At 39.7% G+C, this 20,614-nt stretch overlaps 1 protein-coding gene across 4 annotated transcripts; it reads left to right on the forward strand.

Annotated features, from left to right (window-relative positions):
- Window positions 1-1,313: 1,313 nt before the first annotated feature.
- LOC128030827 (gasdermin-E-like) lies at window positions 1,314-20,542 on the forward strand. Of its 4 annotated transcripts, none has more exons than XM_052618855.1 (11): window positions 2,114-2,136; window positions 3,922-3,962; window positions 14,556-14,771; window positions 16,247-16,439; window positions 17,482-17,650; window positions 17,812-17,938; window positions 18,180-18,296; window positions 18,630-18,757; window positions 18,838-19,006; window positions 19,171-19,244; window positions 20,005-20,542. In XM_052618855.1, the coding sequence occupies exons 3-11, from the start codon at window positions 14,564-14,566 to the stop codon at window positions 20,233-20,235; spliced, it is 1,416 nt and encodes a 471-aa protein (XP_052474815.1). In that variant the 5' UTR covers window positions 2,114-2,136; window positions 3,922-3,962; window positions 14,556-14,563; the 3' UTR covers window positions 20,236-20,542. The 4 variants fall into 4 exon arrangements, with proteins under 4 accessions (XP_052474814.1, XP_052474813.1, XP_052474815.1 ...); XM_052618856.1 differs by lacking the exon at window positions 2,114-2,136 and adding an exon at window positions 11,938-11,971 and having other exon boundaries at window positions 3,944-3,962; XM_052618854.1 differs by lacking the exon at window positions 3,922-3,962 and having other exon boundaries at window positions 1,314-2,136.
- Window positions 20,543-20,614: the final 72 nt, after the last annotated feature.

Here is a 20,614-nt window from a genome sequence, read left to right on the forward strand (position 1 = left end):
AATTGGGCAATTAGTTGAATTAGTTGAAAGGGGTGTGTTCAAAAAAATAGCAGTGTGGCATTCAATCACTGAGGTCATCAATTTTGTGAAGAAACAGGTTTGAATCAGGTGGCCCCTATTTAAGGATGAAGCCAACACTTGTTGAACATGCATTTGAAAGCTGAGGAAAATGGGTCGTTCAAGACATTGTTCAGAAGAACAGCGTACTTTGATTAAAAAGTTGATTAGAGAGGGGAAAACCTATAAAGAGGTGCAAAAAATGATAGGCTGTTCAGCTAAAATGATCTCCAATGCCTTAAAATGGAGAGCAAAACCAGAGAGACGTGGAAGAAAACGGAAGACAACCATCAAAATGGATAGAAGAATAACCAGAATGGCAAAGGCTCAGCCAATGATCACCTCCAGGATGATCAAAGACAGTCTGGAGTTACCTGTAAGTACTGTGACAGTTAGAAGACGTCTGTGTGAAGCTAATCTATTTTCAAGAATCCCCCGCAAAGTCCCTCTGTTAAAAAAAAGGCATGTGCAGAAGAGGTTACAATTTGCCAAAGAACACATCAACTGGCCTAAAGAGAAATGGAGGAACATTTTGTGGACTGATGAGAGTAAAATTGTTCTTTTTGGGTCCAAGGGCCACAGGCAGTTTGTGAGACGACCCCCAAACTCTGAATTCAAGCCACAGTAAACAGTGAAGACCGTGAAGCATGGAGGTGCAAGCATCATGATATGGGCATGTTTCTCCTACTATGGTGTTGGGCCTATTTATCGCATACCAGGGATCATGGATCAGTTTGCATATGTTAAAATACTTGAAGAGGTCATGTTGCCCTATGCTGAAGAGGACATGCCCTTGAAATGGTTGTTTCAACAAGACAATGACCCAAAACACACTAGTAAACGGGCAAAGTCTTGGTTCCAAACCAACAAAATTAATGTTATGGAGTGGCCAGCCCAATCTCCAGACCTTAATCCAATTGAGAACTTGTGGGGTGATATCAAAAATGCTGTTTCTGAAGCAAAACCAAGAAATGTGAATGAATTGTGGAATGTTGTTAAAGAATCATGAGAGGTGCCACAAGTTGGTTGACTCCATGCCACACAGATGTCAAGCAGTTTTAAAAAACTGTGGTCATACAACTAAATATTAGTTTAGTGATTCACAGGATTGCTAAATCCCAGAAAAAAAAAATGTTTGTACAAAATAGTTTTGAGTTTGTACAGTCAAAGGTAGACACTGCTATTTTTTTGAACACACCCCTTTCAACTAATTGCCCAATTGCACAGCCTTAAGAGCGTGCATATCATGAATGCTGGGTCTCGTTTGTTTTCTGACAATCTACTGAACCTACTGGTAACTTGTTTGCCACGTAGCAATAAAAAATATACTAAAAACCTTGATTATTCTGGTTAGTCACATTGTACTGCTATTATTTTGAACAAGACTGTATATTTTAAAAAGTGCTGATCTTGTTGCTAAATAAATTAAATTCAAATATGTTACGTTTGTGTATTTTTCAGCTGCATTCTCTTTGTGGAGAAGAAGATATGATCCCACTGCACAGTAGATATTTTCCTCCCACCAGAAAGAGTTATTTATTTGTTTGTTTGTGACAGACATTCATCGACTTTAATTCAGATTCTTGTGTCGTTCTTCAACCATGACTTTTACATAACCGGTTATTGACATTATCTCTTCTCTCCAGACTGCACCTCCCTGCCGTGAGCCACACCAGATACTCTGAGACCCTCTTTTACTTAGAAATAGATAAATAAATATGAAATATGGTACAGTAATATGTAGTTAATGGAAGAAAGTTTGGATTTGCCTCCTTACAAGGTTGTTTTAACAGCCCGATACAATGTATTTTAGATTAAACGATATGAAATTCAAATTCAATTATTTTCTTATGATACAACTTAAGTATAAAATTGAACTCTCTCAGTGACTTTGTAAACAACTTGCACATGCTCTCTCAAGAGATAAACCTTTGACTGACAACACGTGCAGCGAATGAAAAATTCGTCGTCTGGAAGCGAGCCAATGAACTGTGAGGGGGCGGGGCTAAGCAGAAACGTCGGCGTACTCTACGCTCTGCAGTAGAATGTCTTCAGTCACAAGCGACGAAGGAGACGGAGGTAAGCGAGAGATCTTCACAAGATTTATGTTGTTTACAATGTGTTAGTGCACTTCTGAATCAGATGTTCAGATAACTGTTATATTAAGAGGAAAAAAAGGATTACAATGGTTTATTCTATCGCTACCTTGCTGTATCATCATGGGACACAGGACCTCCAGTGTCTCATTCTGCCCAGTACACAGTGTATACTGCCTACTATTATTTAAAGAATATTGTGTGAAACAGTATACAATAAGTGACAAATGTTTCAGAGTAGTGTGCTAAAGTGTTGTCACATGACAAAACATTAATTCAGCACAGCTGCTAAGGTTGTTGCCTCACAAATAAATGATACAATAAATACTTTTTGCAAAGGCTTGTTAATTAAGTATTTATACTACTAAACAATGCTATATTGCCCAATTGAATTAATTTCATTATTAATAAAACTCTACATACTGGGCAATAATTGTGTAAATAGTACTTAGGTGGTATATATTTATATTTCAGTACTGTACTACATTATAAAACAGTATGCAATAACATATTGTGTTTAAATTATCATACTTAAAATATTATTAAATGAATGCAACCTTATTGGGACACAAACCTCCCTACGCCTATACTACTAACCACCTAATAACACTGTATTATTAATGTGACATTTTTTTTCTAATTAAAAAAATATATATTTCCTTTATTTTCATTGAAAATAAATGCCTTTTTGATCTGATATGTTATGGGAAAAGGTGTAGCCTAGAACAAGTTTGGTAAAGGGTGGTCTCGAACTCGGGTCAAGATCTTTCATCACATATGTTTTATCCGCTGCGCTACTGATATTCATAGACAGTAAAAGAAATGGACACAGCGACCCCATTGGAACTCAATTGAGACAAATGAAGCCCATTTTTAGCACTTCCGTTTCTGACGCGCAGACTCAAACGAAGCTTGACGACGTTAGCAACCTGTCTGACAGATGTAAATCTTCTAAGTGGCTGTGCGTGCAAACTGCCATCGTTAATCTTGCAGAGATGGCGAGCTTGAGCGGGGAGTTCTTTGGCTTGAGTGAGCAGGAGTAAGTATTATGATTAATTATTTTGTATAGTATTTTAAAATGTAACAGCAGTACGCCATATTAAGTTAATTGCCTGCGAGCTTCTCCTCCTGTCCATACGGTAATTTCTTTACTGTGCAACAGAGAGTCGAGTGGTTATGACGCAATCGTTAGCCTATTTTTACAAAAACGGTTTCTCCCGGGCAATAATGTAACATAGAAAGTAATGGAGCCCTTTATACATTGTCGTGTATCTTTAGAAATAAATAATGGACAAATGGAGTCTTTAAACGCCTCAGATGTAAAGTTATTCGCTGTCAAAGTGACGCCAAAATGAATGGGAGGTCAATGGGAATGCTAACGCAAGTGAAGTTCTGCTACAAGATGGCGGCACGCAGCCGACTTCAACTTCCGGTCGACTTTCTTGCCGCCTGCTGATATTACAGATGAATGGACATCTTTTGGAGTGCTGTTTCTCGCAGCCAGCCTAGTCTCTGCCAACAAATTATTTTTATATTATATTACTTCACTATTTTTATTATTCAGTATCTTTGAAATAAACTGTACTGTATAAAGCACTGTAGAGACAGAGGTGACGTCATTTGACCTGATCGGAATCGTGCTGTAGAGATTAAAGTACAATTTATGTCCTACTTACAATAATTGTTTTTCCGATACACAGCGATAGTTTGAAGTTTACAGTAACATGTTTGTATAAAAGTGTTTTATAATTACTATTCCTCATTTCAGTGTCTTCAAATGCATACATCAAATTTCAGCAAATGTAGAAGGTAATCCATGCATTCCATGCATACAATGTCAGGGTTGGCAAGGGAGGAACTCAAGTGCAGACAGGAATCGCGTTACACAGAGGATTTATTATATACAAAAAGGGGAAAAACAAAACCCACGAGTATGGAAGCATATGGGTAGCATTATTCAATTTGGGATGTAATATTGCAAAATGACAATGCAATATGTAAAATGGCAATGCATTTCTGTATTTACATTTACATTTTCCAATACATTTGTGCAACGTTTGGTGCAAAATTAAAATGAAAATTAAATTACATAATTTTCATTTGCCATTTACTACACCAGTTTTAATATGTAAAATGAATATTAATTTTAACACTTTATAAGTTGCAAAATGAAAATGAAAATGTATTACAGAAATGATTAGATATGTCTAACATGTTAAAGCAAAAACTGTGGCAAAATGATCATTTAAATGCTATTTTTCTTAATTGCATTAACACTCACAGTCAAGACACTTACGATTGCATTTTCATTCGGTGTCCCGCAATGAATGTAGCAAAACTCAATGTGCACATTGAAAATGCATTCCGAGCCGATCACGTGTCCCCGCCCTCGCGCCACGTCAATCACTGCGTGAACAAGGCGGGGCTTGCAGAAGGTCAGAGACTCAAATCTCAAGAAGAGGATTCAATCAAGTGAGACAACATGGACAAGACAGTTGGTCCGTGTATGTTTTGATCATTTCGGTTTATGGCTTCAATATTTCATTCGGACTTGTGGGCGGAGCTGAAACGCTGCTTTCATCTGATTGGTCGAATCGGATCGGTTTTCATCTGACAGCCTTCAGCTGAAATGTCTGAAACTACACTCACTGTTAATTAGCATAATATTTGAATCAGATGTAGCTGGGCACATAATTCGTGCTGCTGAGACCTGCAAATTATTTCTAGGTTGTAGTATTGTATGAATATTGTCCCACTGATAAAAACAGTGCAAATAGTTCTGTCCCTTTGGATAACAGTAAAGTGGAAATAAATATAGTTAAATTTATGAAATAAAATTAAATAGGATTTTTTGGGAAGGTAAGTCTGGCCAGTTATACAAGCAACACGAGTCGGACGAGTCTAAAGATATGAGCTGAATTGGGTGAAACATTTAAGTTCTAGTCTGTGTCAATTACTCTCATAATAAATAATAATAATAATGTTAACTGTATTTTTCGGTATAAGTTGCATCAGTCCAAAAATACGTCATGACGAGGAAAAAAACATATATAAGTCGCACTGGACTATATGTCACATTTATTCAAGACCAAGAGAAAACATTGCCGTCTACAGCCGCGAGAGGGCGCTCTGGGGTAGGCTACAGGAGCACTGAGCAGCATAGAGCTAATTTTACTATTTTTATTTAGAAATGTAACTATATTCATTTTTACAATTATTTATTAATGTCTCACACACACACACACACATACCTAGTGCCTTATGACTTAAAAGATGAGAGTGGTAAATGTTACAGACATGGAACTGTTCAGTCTATTATTGATTTTAATTTCCACTTCACTGTTATCCAAAGGGATAGAACTATTTGCACTGTTTTTATCAGTGGGACAATATTCATACAATACTACAACCTAGAAATAATTTGCAGGTCTCCGCAGCACGAATTATGTGCCCAGCTACATCTGATTCAAATATTATGCTAATTAACAGTGAGCGTAGTTTCAGACATTACAGTGCTTCACTCGCACTGACTCTTATTTTGCCTGAAAGAATGACAAGACCGAGCTGAAGGCTGTCAGATGAAAACCGATCCGATTCGACCAATCAGATGAAAGCAGCGTTTCAGCTCCGCCCACAAGTCCGAATGAAATATTGAAGCCATAAACCGAAATGATCAAAACATACACGGACCAACTGTCTTGTCCATGTTGTCTCACTTGATTGAATCCTCTTCTTGAGACTCTGACCTTCTGTAAGGCCCGCCTTGTTCACACAATGGTTGACGTGGCGCGAGGGCGGGGACACGTGATCGGCTCGGAATGCATTTTCAATGTGCACATTGAGTTTTGCTACATTCATTGCGGGACACCGAATGAAAATGCAATCGTAAGTGTCTTGACTGTGAGTGTTAATGCAATTAAGAAAAATAGCATTTAAATGATCATTTTGCCACAGTTTTTGCTTTAACATGTTAGACATATCTAATCATTTCTGTAATACATTTTCATTTTCATTTTGCAACTTATAAAGCGTTAAAATTAATATTCATTTTACATTTTAAAACTGGTGTAGTAAATGGCAAATGAAAATTATGTAATTTAATTTTCATTTTCATTTTGCACCAAATGTTGCACAAATGTATTGGAAAATGTAAATGTAAATACAGAAATGCATTGCCATTTTACATATTGCATTGTCATTTTGCATATTACATCCCAAATTGAATAATGCTACCCATATGCTTCCATACACGAGGGGGAAAACAACAGCTAGGGCGGAAACTAAACAACTTAACAGGACAGGATTGACATGATAACAAACTCTTAAACACTAACTACAAACAAACACTCACGGTTACACAAAGACTTCTCAAAGGGGGTTACAAGGATAAACTTCTCTCACAAGCTGACCAGTAGGAACACATATGAGGTACAATGAACCGACGAAAGACAGAGCACACTAGGAGATCTAAATAGGGGAACTAATTAAGACACGACAGGTGGCACAGATAGGACAATCACGACAAGACTAGGATAACAAGGGGGCGGGGCAAGGGAACGAGACAACACAAGCACATGGCACAAAGACAAGGCCATGTGCTTGTACACAAAACACGGGTCTGTCATGATCCTGCCTCTAGACTAGAGAAAAGTCAGGACATGATGGCAGAACCATGACAGAACCCCTCCCTTAAGGAGCGGCTTCCAGACGCTCCCTAAGGGAACATCAAACGCGGGACATGACTGACTGGGACAGAGACAAAAACCAACACCACATGACAAATAGTAATAACGGCAAACATGAAAACACAACTATAGGGTTAGGGTGGCATATAAAAAAAAAAACAAACAGGGAAGGGGAGGAGGCGGGACCACAAAGTTCATGGGGGACAGACCAGGGTGGGTGGGTGTTGCAGGAATCTTAGGACGACGGGACGAAGGCTGACGACGGGGGGTACGGGCCGGTCTGGGTGGTCTAGGGTGGGGAGTGGTCTCAGGACAACTGACAGAGGACTTGGCAGGAGAGGTCACAGGACACGGGGCAACATCTACAGGACGAGGGGCTACATCGACTGGACGAGGGGCTACATCGACTGGACGAGGGGCTACATCAGCTGGACACGGGGCGACAACAGCTGGACACGGGGCGACAACAGCTGGACACGGGGAGACAGCTGGACACTCGACAACATCAACGGGACACGGGGGAACTATATCAACGGGACACGGGGGGACAACAGGACACGAGGAGACATCTACGGGACACGGGGCAACATTCACGGGACACGGGGCAACATCACAGGGACACGGGACTACATCAACAGGACACATGACAACATCAGCTGGACACGGGGCAACGCTTACGGGACACGGGGCAACGCTAACGGGACACGGGGCAACAACAGGGGAGACTGAAACTGAATCAGGAACTGCGCTAACTACGGCGGGCTCAGGATTTCTGGGGACAGGGTCTGGGGACAGGACAGGACTGGTAGGGACTTGCAGGATCTGGACAAGACGAGACAAATAATCAGACAAGGCTTTAGCGGCAATAATAACCGGCATCTCCTTACGAGATGAGACAGACTGTATTAGAGTTTCTGCTGCAGAGTCGGCCGCGGCTCTCTCCTCCGCCCTCACGACTGCAGACTTGAAAACAGTTCTCTTATTCGCCGGTTCGGGTTCAAGGGTCACCGCTGCTGGCTCGGGCACGCCAGCGCTCACCGCTGCTGGCTCGGTCACGCTCACCGCTGCTGGCTCGGGCACGCTCTCCGCTGCTGGCTCGGGCACGCCAGCGCTCTCCGTACTGCAAATACAGTAATTATGTGTTATATTCGCGGTTGTAGCTAGAAGGGATTATTATTTTCTACCAATTAGATTGCGTTTTTATTAAAGTCTACACCTACCCCAACCCTAAACCTACCCTTACAGTAATGCAGATACATTAAATATCGTTGTTTAGCATGAGACAAAGGACGCAATATTGATGTGCGCGTGCGCAGTAAACCCGGGTAGGAAAATCTGACAGGGTAGGATAAAATGTCAGGACACCGGCCCAAAGCAATTGGCGCGCGTAAACTCGACAACAACAACAATAACGCCTGGTATGAGCGTAGTTTCAGACATTACAGTGCTTCACTCGCACTGACTCTTATTTTGCCTGAAAGAATGACAAGACCGAGCTGAAGGCTGTCAGATGAAAACCGATCCGATTCGACCAATCAGATGAAAGCAGCGTTTCAGCTCCGCCCACAAGTCCGAATGAAATATTGAAGCCATAAACCGAAATGATCAAAACATACACGGACCAACTGTCTTGTCCATGTTGTCTCACTTGATTGAATCCTCTTCTTGAGACTCTGACCTTCTGTAAGGCCCGCCTTGTTCACACAATGGTTGACGTGGCGCGAGGGCGGGGACACGTGATCGGCTCGGAATGCATTTTCAATGTGCACATTGAGTTTTGCTACATTCATTGCGGGACACCGAATGAAAATGCAATCGTAAGTGTCTTGACTGTGAGTGTTAATGCAATTAAGAAAAATAGCATTTAAATGATCATTTTGCCACAGTTTTTGCTTTAACATGTTAGACATATCTAATCATTTCTGTAATACATTTTCATTTTCATTTTGCAACTTATAAAGCGTTAAAATTAATATTCATTTTACATTTTAAAACTGGTGTAGTAAATGGCAAATGAAAATTATGTAATTTAATTTTCATTTTCATTTTGCACCAAATGTTGCACAAATGTATTGGAAAATGTAAATGTAAATACAGAAATGCATTGCCATTTTACATATTGCATTGTCATTTTGCATATTACATCCCAAATTGAATAATGCTACCCATATGCTTCCATACACGAGGGGGAAAACAACAGCTAGGGCGGAAACTAAACAACTTAACAGGACAGGATTGACATGATAACAAACTCTTAAACACTAACTACAAACAAACACTCACGGTTACACAAAGACTTCTCAAAGGGGGTTACAAGGATAAACTTCTCTCACAAGCTGACCAGTAGGAACACATATGAGGTACAATGAACCGACGAAAGACAGAGCACACTAGGAGATCTAAATAGGGGAACTAATTAAGACACGACAGGTGGCACAGATAGGACAATCACGACAAGACTAGGATAACAAGGGGGCGGGGCAAGGGAACGAGACAACACAAGCACATGGCACAAAGACAAGGCCATGTGCTTGTACACAAAACACGGGTCTGTCATGATCCTGCCTCTAGACTAGAGAAAAGTCAGGACATGATGGCAGAACCATGACAGAACCCCTCCCTTAAGGAGCGGCTTCCAGACGCTCCCTAAGGGAACATCAAACGCGGGACATGACTGACTGGGACAGAGACAAAAACCAACACCACATGACAAATAGTAATAACGGCAAACATGAAAACACAACTATAGGGTTAGGGTGGCATATAAAAAAAAAAACAAACAGGGAAGGGGAGGAGGCGGGACCACAAAGTTCATGGGGGACAGACCAGGGTGGGTGGGTGTTGCAGGAATCTTAGGACGACGGGACGAAGGCTGACGACGGGGGGTACGGGCCGGTCTGGGTGGTCTAGGGTGGGGAGTGGTCTCATGGCACAGATAGGACAATCACGACAAGACTAGGATAACAAGGGGGCGGGGCAAGGGAACGAGACAACACAAGCACATGGCACAAAGACAAGGCCATGTGCTTGTACACAAAACACGGGTCTGTCATGATCCTGCCTCTAGACTAGAGAAAAGTCAGGACATGATGGCAGAACCATGACAGAACCCCTCCCTTAAGGAGCGGCTTCCAGACGCTCCCTAAGGGAACATCAAACGCGGGACATGACTGACTGGGACAGAGACAAAAACCAACACCACATGACAAATAGTAATAACGGCAAACATGAAAACACAACTATAGGGTTAGGGTGGCATATAAAAAAAAAACAAACAGGGAAGGGGAGGAGGCGGGACCACAAAGTTCATGGGGGACAGACCAGGGTGGGTGGGTGTTGCAGGAATCTTAGGACGACGGGACGAAGGCTGACGACGGGGGGTACGGGCCGGTCTGGGTGGTCTAGGGTGGGGAGTGGTCTCAGGACAACTGACAGAGGACTTGGCAGGAGAGGTCACAGGACACGGGGCAACATCTACAGGACGAGGGGCTACATCGACTGGACGAGGGGCTACATCGACTGGACGAGGGGCTACATCAGCTGGACACGGGGCGACAACAGCTGGACACGGGGCGACAACAGCTGGACACGGGGAGACAGCTGGACACTCGACAACATCAACGGGACACGGGGGAACTATATCAACGGGACACGGGGGGACAACAGGACACGAGGAGACATCTACGGGACACGGGGCAACATTCACGGGACACGGGGCAACATCACAGGGACACGGGACTACATCAACAGGACACATGACAACATCAGCTGGACACGGGGCAACGCTTACGGGACACGGGGCAACGCTAACGGGACACGGGGCAACAACAGGGGAGACTGAAACTGAATCAGGAACTGCGCTAACTACGGCGGGCTCAGGATTTCTGGGGACAGGGTCTGGGGACAGGACAGGACTGGTAGGGACTTGCAGGATCTGGACAAGACGAGACAAATAATCAGACAAGGCTTTAGCGGCAATAATAACCGGCATCTCCTTACGAGATGAGACAGACTGTATTAGAGTTTCTGCTGCAGAGTCGGCCGCGGCTCTCTCCTCCGCCCTCACGACTGCAGACTTGAAAACAGTTCTCTTATTCGCCGGTTCGGGTTCAAGGGTCACCGCTGCTGGCTCGGGCACGCCAGCGCTCACCGCTGCTGGCTCGGTCACGCTCACCGCTGCTGGCTCGGGCACGCTCTCCGCTGCTGGCTCGGGCACGCCAGCGCTCTCCGTACTGCAAATACAGTAATTATGTGTTATATTCGCGGTTGTAGCTAGAAGGGATTATTATTTTCTACCAATTAGATTGCGTTTTTATTAAAGTCTACACCTACCCCAACCCTAAACCTACCCTTACAGTAATGCAGATACATTAAATATCGTTGTTTAGCATGAGACAAAGGACGCAATATTGATGTGCGCGTGCGCAGTAAACCCGGGTAGGAAAATCTGACAGGGTAGGATAAAATGTCAGGACACCGGCCCAAAGCAATTGGCGCGCGTAAACTCGACAACAACAACAATAACGCCTGGTATGAGTGTCACAAGACTTTAATTTGGATGGTATGGTATCATGAGCCACAATTAAAGCAATAGCACTGATGTTGACTAGATGTTGAGATGGAATTTTTTTTAAACAGGTTTTATTCCAAGATGGCAAGGAATAGTTTATGTAATATGCTGTTATAACATTATATTTTACAATATATTCCATGCTGTCTTAAAATGAATTTGTTACTCAATAATCTTAATTTATGCAGTTATTAATTAATCTTACTGCACAGATAATAATACCACATCTAAATGAAAATACACCATTACAAATTTAACTTCTGTATTCAAAATCTTCAGTTTGTAAGCATTAACTGTAATGTTACCAACATTTTTAAAAGTAAAAGCAAAACATATTTCTTAATATTAGCTACTACATGTGACATTTTACAGCTAAAATGTTGAAGTTTAGCCGTTTTAACTACTGTGATCATTAAAAATGTAGCAACCTGAATATCACTTGAATATCACTTCTTAACACCATCTCTAGCAAGTAACTCTCTTGTCTTGCATGTTCCATCCTTGGATCTGGATCTGCCTGTGGAACCAGCTCATCTTTCTGTCCCTCATCATCATCACTGATGGCATGTTGTTGTCTTGCTCACTTCTTCACTGCTGCTAATATTCAACTGCGAGGTGCTGCTGCTGGAAAATATTGCTATATATTTCAGTTAGTTTGGGAAATTTAACGGCTTCAGTATCTAAACTCTGCTTTTTTTCTCTCTCGCCTTCTCAGCCCCACCCTTTTCTTTCCGTTTTTTTTTTTTTTTTTTACCCCCGGCCGCGTTATGCATATTGTTTGTTTGTTTCTATGCTTATTCTATCTAACGTTAACGTAATTTCTTCCTACTCTTCCACTTCTTATTCTTACTTAGCGGCCACGACCAGTGCAGCTGGCCTACAACTTAAAGGTGTATTACTGCCACCTACAGTACTGGAGTGTAAAACAGATTAGCGATTGGGGGGGGGGGGGGGTGGACAGATGATGACTGCGTGCGTGGCTGGTGGAGTACAGGTGTCCTGACATTTTATCCTACCCTGTCAGATTTTCCTAACCGGGTTTACTACGCACGCGCACATCAATATCGCGTCCTTTGTCTCATGCTAAACAACGATATTTAATGTATCTGCATTACTGTAAGGGTAGGTTTAGGGTTGGGGTAGGTGTAGATTTTAATAAAAACGCAATTTAATTGGTAGAAACTAATATTTATTGTTGGTTTCCTGTAACTGTATCCCTTCTAGCTACAACCGTGAATATAACACATAATTACTGTATTTGTAGTACTGTAAGGGTATGATTAGGGTTGTGGTAGGTGTAGACATTAATAAATCATAACTTTACAGTAGAATTTTTCGTTGTACCCACTGTTTTAGTGGGAGGTAGGAAAATCTGACAGCGTAGGACAAATCGACAGAACACCGGCCGTTCTGTGATTCACCAGATCAAACAGATGGCCAGTCCGCCCCTGGTTGTTGTCTTCATCCCCGCAGCCGATGCAATCTGATGGGACTCGGGCAGAAACAACGTTCATGGTTGGCCTCAGTTGAACGAGCACAACTCGAAAGCCACAGAGCTTTTATTATGCCGCAGTCTACTGCTTCTGCTCCTTTCCGGTCGGGAGTATGTTGATAAAGCAGCGCTGTTTTATAATATACTAGAAACATTTGAAAGTTATTTCATAATGCTACTCTGTCCTGTCATCACCGGTCTATTGAAACACATAACGTATTAAAGCGTCTTTGGTGTTTCCATGTTTTCTACAAAACAAAACCGGAAATCGCGGGGTTATGACATCACTGGCAGGCTACACAAGGACATTATGGACATAGTCCGTGTCACTGATTAAAATTGCTTAATTCTCTGGATTTAAATATGCTTTGAAACATTTGGGATAATGTCGGGCACAAGTCAGCAAAATAATAACACTGTTCTAGTGTTTTTTGGATATTTTATTTAAAAAATCTTACATATTGTGCCTTTAATGTAAAATTTAGTTATTGTTAGATCATTAGACCCAGCATTAAATCCTTCAGTTCATTCAATTGTAACAGAGCTTAAATATATTTATTAAAGCCGTATGTTACACAGTAAAAAGTAGCAAATATATGTTTGTGTGCATAGGACCATTTCCGTTGCATTGTGCATTACTGAGCCACCGTATATATCTAAATATTTGTTTACACCTTATTTTAAGGTGTCCTTCCAGTGCAATAATACATTTAAGCACTGAGTAATATTAAATAGCACACACTATGGGTTAATTTTATGTAATTATGGATAATTTTCCTTTTATTACTGCAGTAAGTGCAATTAACATGAAACAAGTGTTAACAAATATTTATGTAAAATGGTATTCCAGGGTACTTCAGAAAAATCCCTTGGCATTATGATTCAATGACATTATGACACTTTATGGTAGTTTGTTTTTCCTAAGCCATACAACAGTGATCTGAGCTGGGTAACTGATAATATATAATCTGGATCACGTAATAAGATTCCAAAAATGAAGTATACTTATAATTAGATTGAATTATATTTTAAAATACTCATAATCAAATTACGATTACATTTTTGTTGATTATATATTATTTACACAATAGCAATAAATTATTCATTATTTATTAATTCTCGCTAATTCCTCTTCTTCATCTTTTAAAATGCGATTTTAAAATAAGTATTTTAATAATTATCACGTTCATCATTCTCTGATGTTGGTTAATGTTCACATGACATGCAGGTAAACAAAATATGATTTATTTTTAGTAAGCGTTTCATTTTGATTCATGCTCTTTTAAAATGACATTTTAATTGTACTTTTGTTATGATTAAATTAATCATTCGCGTTTCATTAAACTCTCAAACCCCGTAGCATTTCCTATATATATGATTTTATTTTCTTACTCTTTGAATTTTTATATCAATGTAATACAAGACTATGTAAATCAATGTGATAAAGTTAAGTCAAAACTAAAGTAAGCAAAAAGCATTACCTGATTATATTACCTAAAATGTGTAATGTCTGAATAACGTTACTAATGACAATTTTTGGAATCAGTAACAGACTATAATTTGAAAGTAATCTATCCAGCTCTGATAAAGATAGGAATACATTTCTTTCTAATGAAATTCACTTAAGACAGTTCTGTGCCTTTTCTTCCTGTCAGCATTAAAGATGTTTGCGAAAGCCACTAAGAACCTGGTCTCTGAGATCGACACTGAAGGTTCCCTGATTCCAGTGTCCCGTCTGAATGACTCCGACGGTCTGGCTCCTCTGGCCCTGGTCATCAAACGCAACGGCTACTGGTTTTGGCAAGGGTCCAAGTACCATCCATCAGACTTCGAACTAAACGATGTTCTTGTTGGAGATCCCATAGATCCAGGTACAGTGACTTTTCTGTCAGTCTGTACTGAAAAGCATATGGTCCATGAAAGCTTGAAATGATCAATAATCCATCACCTTTAAAGACATACTCCTGTGAAATATAAGGACACTTTAGCATAACTTTAAAAAGAGTATTAAGTATTAAATTGGAAGTAACAGACTTAAAAAGAACGTGCGTAAGTGTGAACAAAAAGTGTCACTTCCAGAAGTTATTTGTACTTAAATAGGAATATTAATGTGTATATTTATAAATATTAAATACAGTTAGCTGAACTTTAGAATGCTTTTATGACCCACTTAAGTAGGACTTAAGTAAATCTTTATTTTTGATTGCATATTTAGTTGTCTTTGAAATAGATTAACGGTAAACTAAAATATACTTAAATATAATTTCTATTGAGAATATGTCAAGTTTTTAAATATATTTGTTATTACACATTTATAATAATGAGGTTGCGGTTTTATTACAAAAGTACAATTCGTAAAATATCTCAACTTTAAATGTAATATTGAAAAAAAAAACACTAGAGTTGATAAAGAACATGCAATTTAATGTTAGTCAACACATAAAACAGCACTACAAAAGATATTAAAATCATGACTTAAAATCTACTTTAAAATAAAACTATAAAATAAAAATGTGATAGTATTACAAAGTGCACTTTAAAAGTGTAGTTAAAATTGCGGTAGGGAACTTTTGACGCTCTAGCGGTTGATAAACAGAACTGCTTGCGTCTTGAGGAAGAACATCGTAGCCGGAACTACTTCTCTCTGTTTATGTCTATGAAGAATCACAAAGGTACTGGGTTACTCCTCCGCGGTACCCCCGAAGCAATCTAAAATAGTCCGAATATAAACACTTATTATAGGTGCACCCTAGTGATTCAGGACAAGCTAAAAACACGGTTTGGAAAATGGATTCATGGTGTACTCGCTTATTATATAAATTTTTCTACATTTTGAACACAAATAAAGTTACGGACCGCAGCTCTGATTGGTTATTTTTTACCGGGAGCGGATGAATTTCTGCAAATGGCAATAGGACCACTGGGAGGAGCCAGAGGAGCTTGATTTTTTTCACAGATTATCTGTCTCATGTTCTACTGTCAGGACATAATGACAGGTTTAATAAATATGTAAAAAATTTATTTTTACAAAAGTTACCTACTGCAGCTTTAAGTGTGTTAAGAAACATGTTCTCTCGAAGTACAATTAAGTGTTGTTTTATTTCATAATATTATATTATCCACAGTTAAAAAAATACATATAAATAAACATACATACATACATACATATATACTTTTATGTTTTAATTACACTACAAGTGCACATTTCTTGTTCTCTAGGGACTGTAGTATCATGTTCTCTATGTTAAAAGTGTTCCCAAAATGCTTTGTGTGTGAAGCTCAGTGGTGTTTAACAAGGTGTTATGTGTTCAGAAAAGCTGAATATATGCATTATTTTTGTCAACAGTTGTGGTTGAAACAGACTTTTTGAACTATGATAGCGAAGTTGTGGATAACAAAAGTGGAAGTGCTTCTGCAGTACTTGGGGCGGGGACCGTTAATGTAGGAGGGAGCGGCTCCAGCACACTTAAGTCACCGTTTGGATACCTAAAGAAAGAGGAGGTGGATATCCAGAAGCTCTTACAGGATTCTAAATCTAGGTGAGGGTCTGACCACAAAGAGCTGCTGCCTTCACAAGCTTGGTCTGATAAGAGAATGTGGTTTAATCTCGCCTGTAGTGACAGATACGTACACTGGTGAATGAAAATAAGGAAGTGAAAGTACATGGTGTGTTGTTTGTGCTTAAAATTCTTGTTATATTTCTGTTTTTTGATGAAGTCCTCTTCATCGAAGTTCAAAAATAATGAACAAGTAGGAAAGAGTGTGGGTGCCCATTTCTGCAAAGAGATACAAAAAAGGTAATTGCGACTTTTTATCTCACAATTGACTTCTCTTCTCGCAGTTCCGAATGTTCATCGCAGAATTCTTACAAGTCTGAGAAATTCAGAATTACGAGATCTAAATTCAGAATTCTGTGAGTTTACATCTCACAATTCAGAATGTATATCCTGCAGTTCTGACTTCTTTTCTCTTAAGTGTAATATAACTAAAATAAAAAAAGCTAATTGCGACTTATTAGCTCAGACTTTTTCTCGGAATTGCAGGTTTTTCTCAGAATTGTGACTTCAAAACTTGCGAGAAAAAGTCTAAGATAAAACTTTTTTTTTTTTTTTGGCAGAAATGGGCTTCCATAATAGACTTGTGTATATATGTGGAAATAAAATTTAAAAAAAACACATTGAACAGAATTTGTAACAATGTAACAATGACTTACAAGTTTGCATTTCTATTGTTCTAAGAATTTTTTCTCTTTCGTTATCTATGTCCTCGTTTATCATCTATCTAAAACTCCTTCAGTGAATTTAATGGTCCTGCACTTTAAACGTTTTGCGATTTGACCCAAAAGCTAAAATTAATTGGCTTGTTTGTTTTTTTAAGTCAAAATGTCTAAATCATCCTGAAGACACCAACAGGAAAAAAAAACTGAAGATACATGGATCTCTTCAACCGTTTCTTTTTTTTTATTATTGGTCCAGGTGTATTGATGTAGATTAAACGTTATAGACTATAAAACCTTGAGACACCTGCCACATGTAGATGAATGGATTTTTACATTAACTTGAATCTGTGCTGTGGTTGCAGAGTTCTGGACCTGAAGCACTCTCTGATCCAGCAGACATGGGAGAAACAGGGCAAGGTGCTGACGCTAGTGAAGGAGCGAATCATCACCACTCAGCCCTGCACCATCTCTGAGGATCTCAAGAAAGATGGAACCTTCGCTGGGGTGTTTGGGTCCGATAAAACACTAAAGGTGGGGCTTTGGTGATCACACATTCTTCTTTTCCAATGACACAGTCTTGGGTGTATCATCATCAAGTAACCACATTCCAGAGGGACATGTCTGGTCCTGTCTTGTCTGGTCACCTCTCCTGCTAATTCAAACTGTCCTGTCCGTCTCTTGTTTCTCTGCAGGTGTCAGTCAATGATAAAGCAAAGCCTTTTGCACATATTGACACTAATGTGTCGATCATCATCCCCCCCAAAACCACCATTGCTTACAGCGTGATTGAACTAGAGGTTGCTCACACTGGACACTACGGTAAATCGGTTTTGCTAAATCTTACACTGGTGATTTTGTACCAATTACATTCCAGATCAGAGGTTCTCAACAGTTTTTGCTTGAGGAACCAGATTTACATCGAACAGCATGCAGAAACCCAACACAATACCAAAACGGTTTATCACACAGAAGTTTAGAAAAATGTCTTCAAACATTATAGGAATGGATTTTCTGGAGGGCCAAACAAGGTGTATGATTGTACTCTCATCCATTTTACCAGAACTTTGCCTGCTGCCAAATGTCAAGGGCGGTTTTCCAGTTGAAGGGCCAGTGAAGGTGAAGCAAGCAAGCACAGTTAGTGCAGCACCAGGGAAAACAACCAACAAACTACAGAAAGGTGACATCACAGTAGTTACTCTTAAACATTCTTTCATTGATAATTATTATTTATTTATTTTTTTACAATAAAATGCATTAGTCTTTGTCAGCATAATTATTCAAGCCACTGAAAAAAAGTTGATTTCCCGCAAAGTGCAAAAACGAATTAATCTGTGGCACATCGCAGCTAGCCCAACATGGCAACCCTGGCTCAGCCAATTTTTTATTATTTGTATATTGACCTAATGGAGTTTGAGATAGAACAGTTGGTTAATACTATAGAGTTCATTTTATTTTGATAAAAAAATTATTTATAAAAAAAAAAAAAATAAATGACTTTGTCTTTCTTTAGATCTGGAAGGCCTCCAGGGACAGTTTGCAGTTCTCTCTAAACTCCCACCCAGCACTCGCTCCTCATTATTCCAGCAGATCTCTCTGCTCCTGCAGGACAGCGCAGCCATCAGCGTGCTGAAGGACGCCGTGAGTGAGCCGGGGGGATCTTACATCAGATTGAAACTGTAGGAATGATTCTACAACAGTTTGACTTGTCCCTCTCTCAGCTAGAGGACCTGCGTGATGGGAAGCCGCCTGATCCCAGTGCATTGGAGAAGGTTCCTGCTCTGAAGGCCACGCTGGAGCTTGTACATAAGACTGATACAAAGCCCTCTGGAAAGAAGCTGGAACCCAGCGCTTTAACTGCCATCCATCTGCTCATCAGCTCATTAGATGGTGAGTTCAGTTCAAGTGAAGCATTTTGATAAAGGTCATAGATGGATTTGTATATTATTACTTGGTTATTTCTAAGCATTATTTTCAGTCACAAGGCCAAAGTCATTGTCATACACCTGCAGTCTAATTGACCCTTGTTCTCAAACAAGTATGTGTTCTTATAGAGATGAAGGTCTCTGCCCTGTTTGAGCTCAAATCCTGCTTCAGTTACACAACCCAGCAAGCTCTGCTTCATCTTGTAAGTATCTTCATATTAAGTAACAGTACTTAGTATTAATAACTTTTTTTTTTTCATCAAAACATTAATACCACATGTAATACATTTGGTCTGTTTAATAGGAGTATTCAGTCATGATGCCATTTTATAGACTTTCTTGCAGGGATAATTCAATATGAGGTCCCTCTGTGACTTCCTGTTTAGGGGTTTGATTTAGGAGTAAAAATGTGACCATGCTGGCAAAATGAGTCGGAATATACACACCGTCTAATATTGAGCTATAACCAAAAGAAGAGAAATGTGAGTTTTGGCTAAAATGAGTTCATTTAGCCCTCTTTTAGTCATCCGAATGCTTCAAGTAGTAAATTAAATATCTAAAACTATCTTGATTTGTACGTTTTCTGAGAGGAGTACCTTTTTCTCTTCTCACTTCTGGATGACTCTTGCTGCTTCTTACCACAAGTTGTATATCGTTGCGAAGCGCCACCTTAGCTAATCTTGAAGGACATTTCAACAAGACACACACAAGTTGTGTAGTGATAATGACAGTATACATTTTGTTGGTAAGCTTCATAAAAGTTAAGTTGCGTTAACCAAAGGCCTTAATTTACACATAAATCCAGAGCATCATTATAACAACAACTCAGAAAATTCCTACAGGATGTCATTCACCTGAGGAAGCTCTTCTGGCTTGTAGGACAACAAACTGAGCAGCTCTATACACGTAAGCAACAGAACTTCATTTCTTTGCCTATATAATTTCGTGTCCATTGTCCTGCAGGTGCAAAATATGACTTTAAATAAGAAGTCCTATCTGAAAGATCCTGCTCTGGCTGCATTAACCGATGAGAAAGTTTTCAAGAAGATAACATCCCTGTTTGCTTCCTGTAACGTGACACTGCTTAAGGAGAAGGATTCCCTTGTTACAAAAATCAGCAAACCGGAGGATCGCAGTCCCCTCATGCTGTGCATTGCAGTTCGAGGCTTGGCATCTCTAGCGCCCCCTGCCTGAGTGGAGTACAACAGCAAAGCCAAAATACCTGCTGTTAGTGGAGGACTAAAGCCTGTGGGTGGACAATCTACAAACAAAAAACTGGGACAAAATTTTTTATAAAACTAGATCCTTAAGTGGCCTTATTTTACGCATATTGTTAATTACGTATTTTACATAATAGTGAAAACAGTAATAATTTAGAAAATGTCTAAATAATTGTAATTAAAAAAAAATATATAGATATATATATAAGTACTTCTGTACTATCAAACCTAAAGTGGAATTATACTCTTGTGAAAATGCAAAATAAATTGTTTACATAATATTTTGTCCAGTTTTGTATTTTCCTGAACCCAGTTTCCTGCCATCTAAACTTCAAGGGTAACGATCATATGCA

This window comes from Carassius gibelio, chromosome A16 (assembly GCF_023724105.1).
Source record: "Carassius gibelio isolate Cgi1373 ecotype wild population from Czech Republic chromosome A16, carGib1.2-hapl.c, whole genome shotgun sequence".
Lineage (NCBI taxonomy): Eukaryota > Metazoa > Chordata > Actinopteri > Cypriniformes > Cyprinidae > Carassius > Carassius gibelio.